The sequence below is a fragment of the Oncorhynchus gorbuscha genome, linkage group LG08 (assembly GCF_021184085.1).
Source record: "Oncorhynchus gorbuscha isolate QuinsamMale2020 ecotype Even-year linkage group LG08, OgorEven_v1.0, whole genome shotgun sequence".
Lineage (NCBI taxonomy): Eukaryota > Metazoa > Chordata > Actinopteri > Salmoniformes > Salmonidae > Oncorhynchus > Oncorhynchus gorbuscha.
In genome coordinates, this window is record NC_060180.1 from 24,560,968 (window position 1) to 24,574,335 (window position 13,368).

At 44.6% G+C, this 13,368-nt stretch overlaps 1 protein-coding gene across 1 annotated transcript in view; it reads right to left on the minus strand.

Moving 5' to 3' along the window:
* Positions 1-13,368, minus strand: part of LOC124041392 (serine/threonine-protein kinase 32C-like) — a 156,728-nt gene that overhangs the window by 35,043 nt on the left and 108,317 nt on the right. The window contains exon 4 of the mRNA XM_046358913.1: positions 2,831-3,004. Within this exon, the coding sequence (XP_046214869.1) occupies positions 2,831-3,004 (174 nt within the window). The remainder of the gene's footprint in view (positions 1-2,830; positions 3,005-13,368) is intronic.

The window sequence follows — 13,368 nt, forward strand, 5'->3', positions numbered from 1 at the left end:
GCCTCTGATTCGGCGGACCATTTCTCTGTGGAGCGGGTAACGGATAGTTCCTGTTTGAGCTTCTGTTTGAAGACAGGAAGCAGGAGTATAGAATAATGATTGGCCGAAGGGGCGATACATTGCCTTTTATGCTGCTTGTGGGTAGAGTAACAGTGGTCTCGGACATTATCACCACTAGTGGTGAAGGAGACGTATTGATGGAAGTTGGGCATCACGTAAAAAGAAGCAGCCTCCGTCCGGGTGCATGGTTTTCCTGCTTGTTTATAGCCTCAACTACATATCACCTTTAGTAGCATAAATGCTATTGTGTTCTTGGAAATGCATTGTTTCTCGTATTCTAATGTTATCAAGACTTCCATAACCACAGCCAAAGGATTATTTTTCCGATAGAATACAGTATATGACTTATTTATTAGACTGTTAGCATGTTGCAGTCAAAAGGGCTGCTTATTGACATAGTAAGGGGGATAGCGAGGACTGGCAGTTCTAGTGTTAACAGTTCGCCATCGCAGTGTGTTTGAGCTCTAAAGGAGGGCCAGGAGACGCAGACACAATTTTGGTTAGCGATGGCTAAAATTAGCTGAAGTTAGTAGTGGCTGTTTATAGAAATCCGAACAGTGGATTACTGTCCTGGCCCATAGATTACTGTCAGGGTAAGAACCATATAACTGAAATCCTTTTAGACTGACATTTGGATTTAACACTATTACGAAGGCAAGGACACACTGTGTCATACACTCAATTAGTATTTGGTAGCATTGCCTTTAAAATGCTTAACCTGGGTCAAACATTTCAGGTAGCCTTCCACAAGCTTCCCACAATAAGTTGGGTGAATTTTGGCCCATTCCTCATGACAGAGCTGGTGTAACTGAGTCAGGTTTGTAGGCCTCCTTGCTCGCACACGCTTTTTTAGTTCTGTCCATAAATTCCCTATAGGATTGAGGTCAGGACTTTGTTGTCCTTCAGCCATTTTGACACAACTTTGGAAGTATGCTTGGGGTCATTGTCCATTTGTAAGACCCATTTGCAACCAAGCTTTAACTTCCTGACTGATGTCTTGAGATGTTGCTTCAATATATCCATATAATGTTCCTCCCATATGATGCAATCTATTTTCTGAAGTGCACCAGTCCCTCTTGCAGGAAAGCACCCCCACAACATGATGCTTCCACCCCCGTGCTTCAAGTTTGGGATGGTGTTCTTTGGCTTGCAAGCCTCCCCCTTTCTCCTCAAAACATAACGATGGTCATTATGGCCAAACAGTTCTATTTTTGCGTCATCAGACCAGAGGACATTTCTCCAAAAAGTACAATCTTTGTCCCCATGTGCAGTTGCAAACCTTTGTCTGGCTTTTTATGGAGGTAATGGAGCAGTGGCTTCTTCCTTGCTGAGCGGCCTTTCAGGATATGTAAATATAGGACTCGATTTATTGTGGATATTGATACTTTTGTACCGGTTTCCTCTAGCATCTTCACAAGGTCCTTTGCTGTTGTTCTGGGATTGATTTGCACTTTTCGCACCAACGTACGTTCATCTCTAGGAGACAGAACGCTTCTCCTTCCTGAGCGGTATGATGGCTGCGTGGTCCCATGGTGTTTATACTTAAGTACTATTGTTTGTACAGATGAATGTGGTACCTTCAGGCGTATGGAAATTTCCCCCAAGGATGAACCAGAGTTGTGGAGGTCTACACATTTTTTTTCTGAGGTCTTGGCTGATTTCTATTGATTTTCCCATGATGTTAGACATGTGACTAACAGAGATGGAATAATGTGTCCCTGAACAAGGGGGATCAAAACCAAAAGTAACAGTCAGTATCTGGTGTGGCCAGATCTCCTCATCATGGACTGCACCAGATTTGCCAGTTCTTGCTGTGAGACGTTACCCCTCTCTTCCACCAAGGCACCTGCAAGGCACCAATAAGCTCAGTCCGATGATGCTGTGACACACTGCCCCAGACCATGACGGACCCTCCACCTCCATATCGATCCCGTTCCAGAGTACAGGCCTCGGTGTAATGCTCATTCGTTTGACGATAAACGCAAATCCGACTGTCACTCCTGGTGAGACAAAACCATGACTCGTCAGCGAAGAGCACTTTTTGCCAGTCCTGTCTGGTCCGGCTACGGTGGCGATGTTGTTGCCTGTGATGTCTGGTGAGGACCTCCCTTACAACTGGCCTACAAGCTCTCAGTCCAGCGTCTGTCAGCCTACTTCGGACAGTCTGAGCACTGATGCAGGGATTGTGCATTCCTGGTCTGCCACTACGAGGATTATTATCTGCTGTCTGTCCTGTAGCGCTGTCTTAGGTGTCTCACAGTACAGACATTGGAATTTATTGCCCTGGCCACATATGCAGTCCTCATGCCTCCTTGCAGGATGCATAAGGCACATTCACGCAGATGAGCAAGGACCCTGGGCATCTTTCTTTTGGTGTTTTTCCAGAGTCAGTAGAAAGGCCTCTTTAGTGTCCTAAGTTTTCATAACTGTGACCTTAATTGCATAACGTCTGTAAGCTGTTGGTGTCTTAACGACCGTTCCACAGGTGCATGTTCATTAATTGTTTATGGTTCATTGAACAAACATTGGAAACAGTGTTTAAACCCTTTACAATGAATATCTGTGAAGTTACTTGGATTTTTACAAATTATCTTTGAAAGACAGGGTCCTGAAAAAGGGACATTTCTTTTTTTGCTGACTTTAAATATATCTATATTTTTTTCTAAAAACTTTGGGGGGACAAAATAAAACACTTTTGCCACCTGTTGCCAACCCCTGTTATATCTCATACCAGTGCAGCGGATTCTGTGTCTATGGATAATGTCCATACCTGTGGATGATGTGCTGGCTCTGCAGGTAGTCCAGTGCCAGGGTCATCTCACACAGGTAGAGTTTGACAGCGTCCTCATTGAAATGGACGTTCTGTTGGAGGTGGTAGCGCAGATCCCCTCCCAGCAGCAGATCCACCACCATGAACATGTCCTCCTCGTCCTGGAACGAGTACCTGGGACACAAGGCAGGGGTCAAAAGGTCAAGAGGGCTCAGCCAACATCCTGCTAGTGCCAGGACACTGACAAACAGTCAGACACTCAGACACTCAGGATTGAGAAACACACACACACACACAAACAAGGCACAGAAACACACAGAGACACACACAGACACACGGAAACAAAACTCAGAAACACACAGGTGCAAGACAACATGCTGACCACATGCATCCTGCCCAGATAAATAATAAATAAAACACAGTAGCAATAAAACATAGTAGCATATCTTACTCAAGAAACTCACTATGCATGTGTGGAACTAAGTGTGTGTGCACGACTGTGCATAGATCAGGGCTCTCAACCCAGTCCTGGAGATTTTCACTTATCTAGTGCACCTTATTTTAATAATTAGCTGGTTGAAAAACTGAGTCAGATTAGGGTAGCTCTGCAGGAACAGGGTTGGAGAACGCCGGCATAGATGAATAGCCGATAATGTGTTAATGTATCCAGGAGTTGGTGTGAATGTGTATTCACTTGTAAACTCAAAACAAGCACAGTGGGAGCCATTACTTTGAGATTGATCATCATCTTAATGAGCTGCCATTTGTTGGAGTGAATGCAGGAGAGTGACTGTCAAATTAAGGCAAGAACAAAGCCAGCCTTTGATTGAGGTCTTAACTGAAAATGGCTAGTGGACGGCTTAAGATCATACTGATCTGGGTGGGGTTTGTGACAATCTACTACACCATCTCGCCACAGGCATCTACTAAACATCAAGCTCTACTGGCACACTACAGCAAGCCTTGTACAATAGAAATCCAATCCAAACCACACAGTACATAAACAAAACGTCAGAAACCCACAATCACCCCTTTCTGTAATCATGAAAAGGGAGAGATCGAGAGAGCAAGAATAAGAAAGTGAGAGAGAGGCTTTCCGGAGGTTCTCAATCCGTAAAAGGTGAAAAACAACTGTATCAAACCCAGGTTCCAATCCTGGTCACTATTGCAACATTATAATTTATTTTTCATCTTGGCAGATTTCCTATATAGCTCCATTTCTCAGAGTTTAGCCCCACACACTCAGGGGAGGGGGCATTTTGATTGGCCCTCTCCAGGCGCAATTTCCTGCTATCTATATCTGACAAATGGAGCACCATGCTCAGAGCAAGCAAAAATAATTCCATCTCACTGGGACATCAGTTCTGCAAAGCCAAACACCATTCACAACACTATACAGGTCAAAAGTTTGGACACACCAACTTATTCCAGGGTTTTTCTTTATTTTGACACACATGGAATCACGTAGTAACCAAAAAGTGTTAAACAAATACAAACATATGTTATATTTGACATTCTTCAAAGTATCCACCCGTTGCCTTGATTATAGCTTTGCACACCCTTCTCTCAACCAGCTTCACGAGGTATGCATTTCAATTAACAGGTGTACCTTGTTAAAAGTTGTGGAATTCCTTTCCTTCTTAATTCGTTTGAGCCAATCAGTTGTGTTGTGACAAGCTAGGGGTGGTATACAGAAGATAGCCCTATTTGGTCAAAGACCAAGTCCATATTATGTCAAGAACAGCCCAAATAAGCAAAGAGAAATGACAGTCCATCATTAATTTAAGACATGAAGGTCAGTCAACATTTCAAGAACTTTTAAAAGTTCCTTCAAGTGCAGTCGCAAAAAACATCAAGCGCTATGATGAAAATGGCTCTCATGAGGACTGCCACAGGAAAGGAAGACCCAGAGTTACCTCTGCTGCAGAGGATACGTTCATTAGAGTTACCAGCCTCAGATTGCAGCCCAAATAAATGCTTCTCTTCTTCTTATTCAAGTAAGACACATCTCAACATAAACTGTTCAGATGAGACTGCGGGAATCAGGCCTTCATGGTAGAATTGTTGCAAAGAAATCACTACTAAAGGACACCAATAGGAAGAAGAGACTTGTTTGGGCCAAGAAACAAGAGAATGGACATTAGAGTGGTGGAAATCTGTCCTTCATCCTGGTCTGATGAGTCCAACCACTGTGTCTTTGTGAGATGCAGAGTAGGTGATCGGATGATCTAAGCATTTGTGGTTCCCACCGTGAAGCATGGAGGAGGAGGTGTGATGGCGTGGGGTGCTTTGCTGGTGACACTGTGATTTATTTAGAATTCAAGGCTCACTCAAGGCTCACATGGCTACCACAGCAGCTATACGCCATCCCATCTGGTTTGCGCTTCATGGGACTATCATTTGTTTTTCCACAGGAAAATGACCCAACACACCTCCAGGGCTATTTGTAAGGGCTATTGGACCAAGGAGGAGAGTGATGGAGTGCTGCATCAGATTACCTCTACAATCACCCAACCTCAACCTAATTGAGATGGTTTGGGATGTGTTGGACATGCAGCCAACAAGTGCTCATTATACTGTATGTGGGAACTCGTTCAAGACTGTTGGAAAAACATTCCAGGTGAAACTGGTTGAGAGAATGAATCTCAAAATATTTACATTTGCTTCCCCTTTTTGGTTACCTCATGATTCCATGTGTTATTTCATAGTTTTGATTTCTTCACTATTATTCTACAAATGTAGAAAATAGGAAAAATAAAGGAAAAACCTTGAATGAGTAGACGTGTCCAAAATTTTGACTGGTACTGTATATACAAAAATATGTGGACCCCCCTTCAAATTAGTGGATTCGGCAATTTCAGCCACACCCGTTGTTGACAGGTGTATAAAATCAAATATTGGCAGTAGAATGGCCTTACTGAAGAGCTCAGTGACTTTCAACATGGTACCGTCAAAGCATGCCACCTTTCCAACAAGTCAGTTCGTAAAAAATGTGCCTTGCTAGAGCTGCCCCGGTCAACTGTATGTGCTGTTATTGTGAAGAGGAAACGTCTAGGACCAACAGAGGCTGAACCGCAAATGGTAGGCCACTCATCTCACCGAACGGTACCGTCGAGTGCTGAAGTGCGTCAAAATGATCTGTCCTCGGCTGCAACACCCACTAACGAATTCCAAACTGTCTCTGGAAGCAAGATCGGCACAATAAATATTCGTCGGGAGCTTCATGAAATGGGTTTCCAGGGGCAAGCAGTCGCACACAAGCCTATGATCACCATGCACAATGCCAAGCGTCGGCTGGAATGGTGTAAAGTTCACTGCCATTAGACTCTGGAGCAGTGGAAACACATTCTCTGGAGTGACGAATTACACTTTACCATCTGGCAGTCCGACGGACCAATCTGGGAGGGCGCTACCTGCCCCAATGCATAGTGCCAACTGTAAAGTTTGGTGGAGGAGGAATAATGGTCTGGGGCTGTTTTTCATGGTTTGGGCTAGACCCTTTAGTTCCAGTGAAGGGAAATCTTAACGTTACAGCATACAATGACATTCTAGACAGTTCTGTGCTTCCAACTTTGTGGCAACAGTTTGGGGAAAGCCCTTTTCTGTTTCAGCATGACAATACCGCCATGCACAAAGCGAGGTCCATACAGAAATGGTTTGTCGAGATCAGTGCGGAAGAACTTTACTAGCCTGCAGAGCCCTGACCTCAACCCCATCAAACACCTTTGGGATGAATTGGAACGCTGACTGCAGTCCAGGCCTAATCGCCCAACACCAGCGGACGACCTCACTAATGCTCATGGCTGAATGGAAGCAAGTCCCCACAGCAATGTTCCAACATCTATTGGAAAGCCTTCCTAGAATAGTGGAGGCTGTTATAGTAGCAAAGGGCGGACCAACTCTATATTAATGGCCATGATTTTGAAATGAGACGTGACGAGCAGGTGTCCACATACACTACATGACCAAAAGTATCTGCCTGACATCAAAAGGAAAACACAGATCAATTGATAAAATGGTTAGATTTAAAAAAAGCCTCCCATCTTAATTAATATTCTCCATTATATTTCTGTTTAATATTTCTGTCTAAAGCATAGGTTCATAGGAAGTTCTTATGGACAACTGGTAGGGATTGGCAGAGATCCATGCTAAACAAAATATTTGACTTGCTGTGAACCGCATTGTATAAGGTTATAGTAAGTCAGTGATATCATCTATAGCCTAGTTGTAAAGTACAGCCTCTTGAAGCCAAAAACAGCATGACATTGGAGGATTTCCACCAGACCTTCCCTCTCTTTCAGACCAATAGCAATCCCATGCAGAATCCATCCGTCGACAGCCTGGTGACGTGTCCAATAGAAAGTCATCCGACCAAGCTAACAAACCTAACCTGTGCAAGATGACGGGTCCCCCACTCCAAACACATACAGCTTCAACAGATGGCCAGTCTGAGATTGGTTGAGATGGTGTTTGCTGTCCACAGGTCCAGATTATTATCACCCTATTATCACCTCCTTGTCATCCCCTGATCCGGAGAAGCATCCAGCTGATGGTGAAGGCCCTCTGTGGCATCCAGTGTGATGCCAGTGGTATTTGAGCCCATTTTCTGAGTCTCCTTGGTTAAGATTAGTGCAGTTTCCACATTTCCTTCACTCAATGACAGGTAAACTGTCAGACATGGTGCTGACATCTGAGCCATATGAAAGCATGGAGAGTGATAGCGGTGTCACCTTCAGATGTAACACCAAGGACAGAGAGAACAAGAGAGAAATAGAGTGAGAGAAATGAAAAGTGATCATTGCAGATGAATGTTTTTTCAAATACAGCATGTGTCTCACTCGATATGTTTGGGGAATTCAAAATCAGAGCCCACACACAATGTCTGTAAAAATTGTTCAAAGAGAGGCCAAGAACGCAGGTAAGACAAATGGATGAGACTAACACAAGTTAGTGAAAGATGAACATTATAAATCTGTGAGACCAGACCCAAATGGAGTTCTTTAAATGTCTCCTTTTGTCTCTTCTCCCATGCAAAAATATAATACAGAAGTTCAAGTTCAGACCAGAAACTTTAAAGAGAAAGTTATAAGAGGAAGCGGTTTGAGAATGGACTTGTCATGGGTCAAATATGCCCAAAACAGATGATTGGGGACCTGGCTAAGGCCTGAGCCCGGGGAGCACTGTGACAGAGCCAAGGATATGGGCCATGTGGAACAGCCAGGCCAAACTGACTGGGACAGCAGAGCACAATCAGGCCATGATGAAAAATGAGCTGAGGGAAGCAGAGAGAGAGGGCGAAAGAGAGAGAGAAAGAGAGATGAGTGAGAGAGAGAGGGATGCAGGGGAGAGAGGGTGAAAGAGAGATGGGGGTGATATGGGGAGAGACCGAAGTAGAGCGAAAGAGGAAGAGAAAATGGATGAGAGAGACACTGGGCTCTGAATGTGGTCTGCTTTGTGACTGTGGCCTAGATAGTCTTGTGATAGAGAGACAGCTTGGCTGAGGCTGGTCAAGGGGCTGGATCACAAGACACACCTGGCTCCTCTGAGGATCCATCTAACAATGCAGTGAATGTGTGAGCGCTGCCTCTCGCCCTGCAGTCCCCCGCCTAGTCCCCCATGTTACCCCCCTCTGGTCCCGTCAGCACATCTCTCTCTCCACCCCCACTGGCCTTATTTCACAAGGTGCACTTCTGACGGACGTCCTACAGGAACTTTAAATGGTAAGGTGGCACTGGAAAGTTCCAGTCGCAGAGAGAACAGAACACCACTAATGGTGAGGTGGCTTTGGAAAGTTACAGAGTCCTTTGACCGTGACGTTAACGCCTGTGACGTTCCGTCTACTGCAGAATAAATGCGTGTGTAACAGCAGAAGACGAAAGTGAAAAGAACTAAGCCCTCTGAGGAAATATCCTTCAGTTAGTTTTATGGATGACAACAGCACCTAAGCTGCCACTAGTGGCGGCTCGCCGGCTAGGGCGTTAGGGGCGGCACCCTACTTGTGATTGGTCCAACCCCAAAAATATTTACCCAACAAATATATATTATCATGTTTTAAATGCTTCTAAAAGTGTGGTAAATGTGTACATTTTCATGCTTCAAATATTGTTCAAAACAAGCTGTTTAGTTACTTACTACTCTGCCCCTCTGTGACTGCCAGCAGTGGCAGCTCCGCCTCCATTGGGCGCACAGGCCGTGCAAACATTGCTTGAATTGTTTTGCCAGCAATTTGCTATGAGGGGGAACTGCCCCAATGATAGGATTTCATAGCATAAATTATAACAGCACAAAGTAAATGGACTGTCCTGGGGTGCTCAAATGTGTGTTCAGTCAGAACTTCTGGGTCTGCTCTAGTCTCCTCCTCCCAATGAGTCTCTTGAACCAGACGGCTGTGAAGGACGAGATGCTCGATCAGGTACAGAAGGTGCTAAAGCCAAAAGCTAATTGTAATGAACTTGTAAAATAAATCATCGTAACAGTCATAGGAGCCTGGGGCCTGACAAACCAGGCAAGAGTCAAAAGACAGCGGGATACACTAGCTAGACCCTTCTCATCGCTGATCTGGTAGGACAAAAAAAATCATGGCATATATTTCCCCCTGATGTTTATCAGGTTCTACTCTTCTTATTAGGTTCCTCAGGGAGACATGTAATATATAATATATGCCATTTAGCAGACGCTTTGGATAAAAGCGACTTACAGTCATGTGTGCATACATTCTATGTATGGGTGGTCCTGGGAATCGAACCCACTACCCTGGCTTTACAAGCGCCATGCTCTACCAACTGAGCTACAGAAGGACCTAAACAGCATAAAACCTGTTGTATCAGAAAGCATTATCAAATTAGGCAGCTAGAGTCATTTTGAGAAACATTGATAAATAGTATGGTCAATTTGTTTTGTAAACTTCACCAGTTATTTGCTTTTGATAAGCAGCTGGCTAGCTATTGCTAGCTGGTAGCTTGCTAACTAGTTAGCGCCCACGTCAATTTCAAGCCGTTATAAAACTCATATCTGACTAACTCGGAAATATGAAACATTACTTTGTGACATTATGTTAGCTAGCTATCCCCAGTTTGATAATGTGTTTTCACTTACTGCATCTGCATGCTTGTTGGGTTAACAACCATATTGGTTAAATCAGATGTGGTCAGAGAGAGAGATCCCCTGTAGATCATGTACCTCTTGTAGCACCATAAGGAAGTGTAATAACTTTTTATGCCCACAGACTTCTAGGACCTATGAGATAAATTCAAGTATTTATATGTTAGTGTTCTTGTCATAAGAATTTTATTGGATAAACATCCCACGCCATCCCAAATCCATGATTAGACCTCAAGATATCACCTTGCCAGTTGCGAGACACTATATAGCAAAAAAACATTATATTAATTAATTGCATTGCGTAAGAATCAAAAAAGTTAATCCACCATGTAGATGAGGTGATTACAACAAAAAATGACTCCAAAGAGAAGCCATGTGGATATATAAGAGTTTCATTTATCTCCACACGGTCTAAATTAAGAATTCGATTTCACCTCCTTCTTATAAGCCAAATTTACTGTTGTACAAGAACACCGTCCATATCAGATTTAGCATATCGTTTAACAGTTGGCCCCATATATTTATGAACGGCTGTACCTGCTGTCCTCTGTGGTGAATCATCATGAATTGATATGTATTCAGGTGAGCGGACACCTGGGGCAGTTGATTTGTGAGTTGCCCTTCGTGCCCACTCCCATACCCTATAATTCTGTATTTCTTTGTGCCTAATTTGTATACATGTAGACCAGAAAAGCCACATCCAGATGAGTGGCAACCATGATTAGAAGCACCTGCTGCTAATCGGGTGTGTTCTCTATAAATGCTGTTTTGAATAAAACACATTTTTTTGACCTACACACTGAGGAAGGCTGTGAAGCAAAAACGTCTGTGTACGCTATCCCTGATGCAGTGAAAAAATAATAATAATGTAATAATGATGTAAGATTTTTGAGTGCGAACCCACAACACCTTTTTGAATTCATGGGTTTTACGCACCAGCCAAGCTTCTCTGGTTCTCTTTGATGCTCCTTGGGTTATCCCCTGGTGCACTCGTTCGTTCGTGAGCTGGCTGCTCATTCTAAATAGTATAAATCTGTTCAAAACAGTAGCAGCATGTGCAGCAGTGGTCATTCGTTTTTGACAAGCAAAAGTGAAATAGATGCATTTCTGCTGTTTGCACAGATCACTGTATATACGGTGCATTCGGAAATTATTCAGACCCCTTGACTTTTGCCACATTTTGTTACGATACAGCCTTATTAAAAAATGTATTACATTTTTTTTTTCTCATCAATCAACACACAATACCCCACAATGACAAAGCAAAAACAGGTTTAGACATTTTTGCAAATGTATAAAAATAAAAAAAAAAATATCTCATTTACATAAGTATTCAGACCCTTTACTCAGTACTTTGTTGAAGGACCTTTGCAAGCGATTACAGCCTCCAGTCTTCTTGGGTATATGGCTACAAGCTTGGAACACCTGTATTTGTGGAGTTTCTCCCATTCTTCTCTGCAGATCCTCTCAAGCTCAGTCAGGTTTACATTTTACATTTAAGTCATTTAGCAGACGCTCTTGTCCAGAGCGACTTACAAATTGGTGCATTCACCTTATGACATCCAGTGGAACAGCCACTTTACAATAGTGCATCTAAATATTTTAAGGGGGGGGGGGGGTGAGAAGGATTACTTTATCCTATCCTAGGTATTCCTTAAAGAGGTGGGGTTTCAGGTGTCTCCGGAAGGTGGTGATTGACTCCGCTGTCCTGGCGTCGTGAGGGAGTTTGTTCCACCATTGGGGAGCCAGAGCAGCGAACAGTTTTGACTGGGCTGAGCGGGAACTGTACTTCCTCAGTGGTAGGGAGGCGAGCAGGCCAGAGGTGGATGAACGCAGTGCCCTTATTTGGGTGTAGGGCCTGATCAGAGCCTGGAGGTACTGAGGTGCCGTTCCCCTCACAGCTCCGTAGGCAAGCACCATGGTCTTGTAGCGGATGCGAGCTTCAACTGGAAGCCAGTGGAGAGAGCGGAGGAGCGGGGTGACGTGAGAGAACTTGGGAAGGTTGAACACTAGACGGGCTGCGGCGTTCTGGATGAGTTGTAGGGGTTTAATGGCACAGGCAGGGAGCCCAGCCAACAGCGAGTTGCAGTAATCCAGACGGGAGATGACAAGTGCCTGGATTAGGACCTGCGCCGCTTCCTGTGTGAGGCAGGGTCGTACTCTGCGGATGTTGTAGAGCATGAACCTACAGGAACGGGCCACCGCCTTGATGTTAGTTGAGAACGACAGGGTGTTGTCCAGGATCACGCCAAGGTTCTTAGCGCTCTGGGAGGAGGACACAATGGAGTTGTCAACCGTGATGGCGAGATCATGGAACGGGCAGTCCTTCCCCGGGAGGAAGAGCAGCTCCGTCTTGCCGAAGTTCAGCTTGAGGTGGTGATCCGTCATCCACACTGATATGTCTGCCAGACATGCAGAGATGCGATTCGCCACCTGGTCATCAGAAGGGGGAAAGGTTGGATGGGAGCGTCACTGCACAGCTATTTTCAGGTCTCTCCAGAGATGATCGATCGGGTTCAAGTCTGGGCTCTGGCTGGGCCCCTCAAGGGCATTATGAGACTTGTCCTAGTACTATGAGTACTTGTCCAAAACCACTCCTGCATTGCCTTGGCTGTGTCCTTAGGGTTGTTGTCCTGTTGGAAGGAAAACCTTTGCCACAGTCTGAGGTACTGAGCGCTTTAGGAAGAGTCTTGGTGATTCCAAACTTCTTCCATTTAAGAATGATGGAGGCCACTGTGTTCTTGGAGCTCTACGTTGCTCAATTCATCTTTCCCACAATCCTGACTAGTCTCCGAGTCCCTGCTGCTGAAAAACAACCCCACAGCATGATGCTGCCACCACCATGTTTCACCTTATGGATGGTTCCAGGATTTCTCAAGACGTGACGCTTGTAATTCAGGCCAAAGAGTTCAATCTTGGTTTCATCAGACCAGATAATCTTGTTTCTCATGATCTGATAATTATTTAGGTGCCTTTTGGCAAACTACAAGAGGGCTGTGGTGCCTTTTACTGAGGAGTGGCTTCCGTCTGGCCCACTCTACAATAAAGGCCTGATTGGTGGAGTGCTGCAGAGATGGTTATCCTTCTGGAAGGGTCTCCCATCTCTACAGCGGAACTGTCAGAGTGACCATCGGCATCTTGTTCACCTCCCTGACCAAGGCCGTTCTTCCCCGATTCCTCAGTTTGGCCAGGCGGCCAGCGCTAGAAATAGTCTTGGTTGTTCCAAACTTCTTCCACTTAAGAATGATGGAGGCCACTGTGTTCCTGGGAACCTTCAATGCTGCTGTCATTTTGTTACCCTTCCCCAGGTCTGTGCCTGGATACAATCCTGTCTCTGAGCTCTATGGACAATTCACCTCATTGTTTGGTTTTTGCTCTGACATGCACTGTCATCTATGGGACCTTATAAAGACAGATGTGTGACTTTCCAAATCATG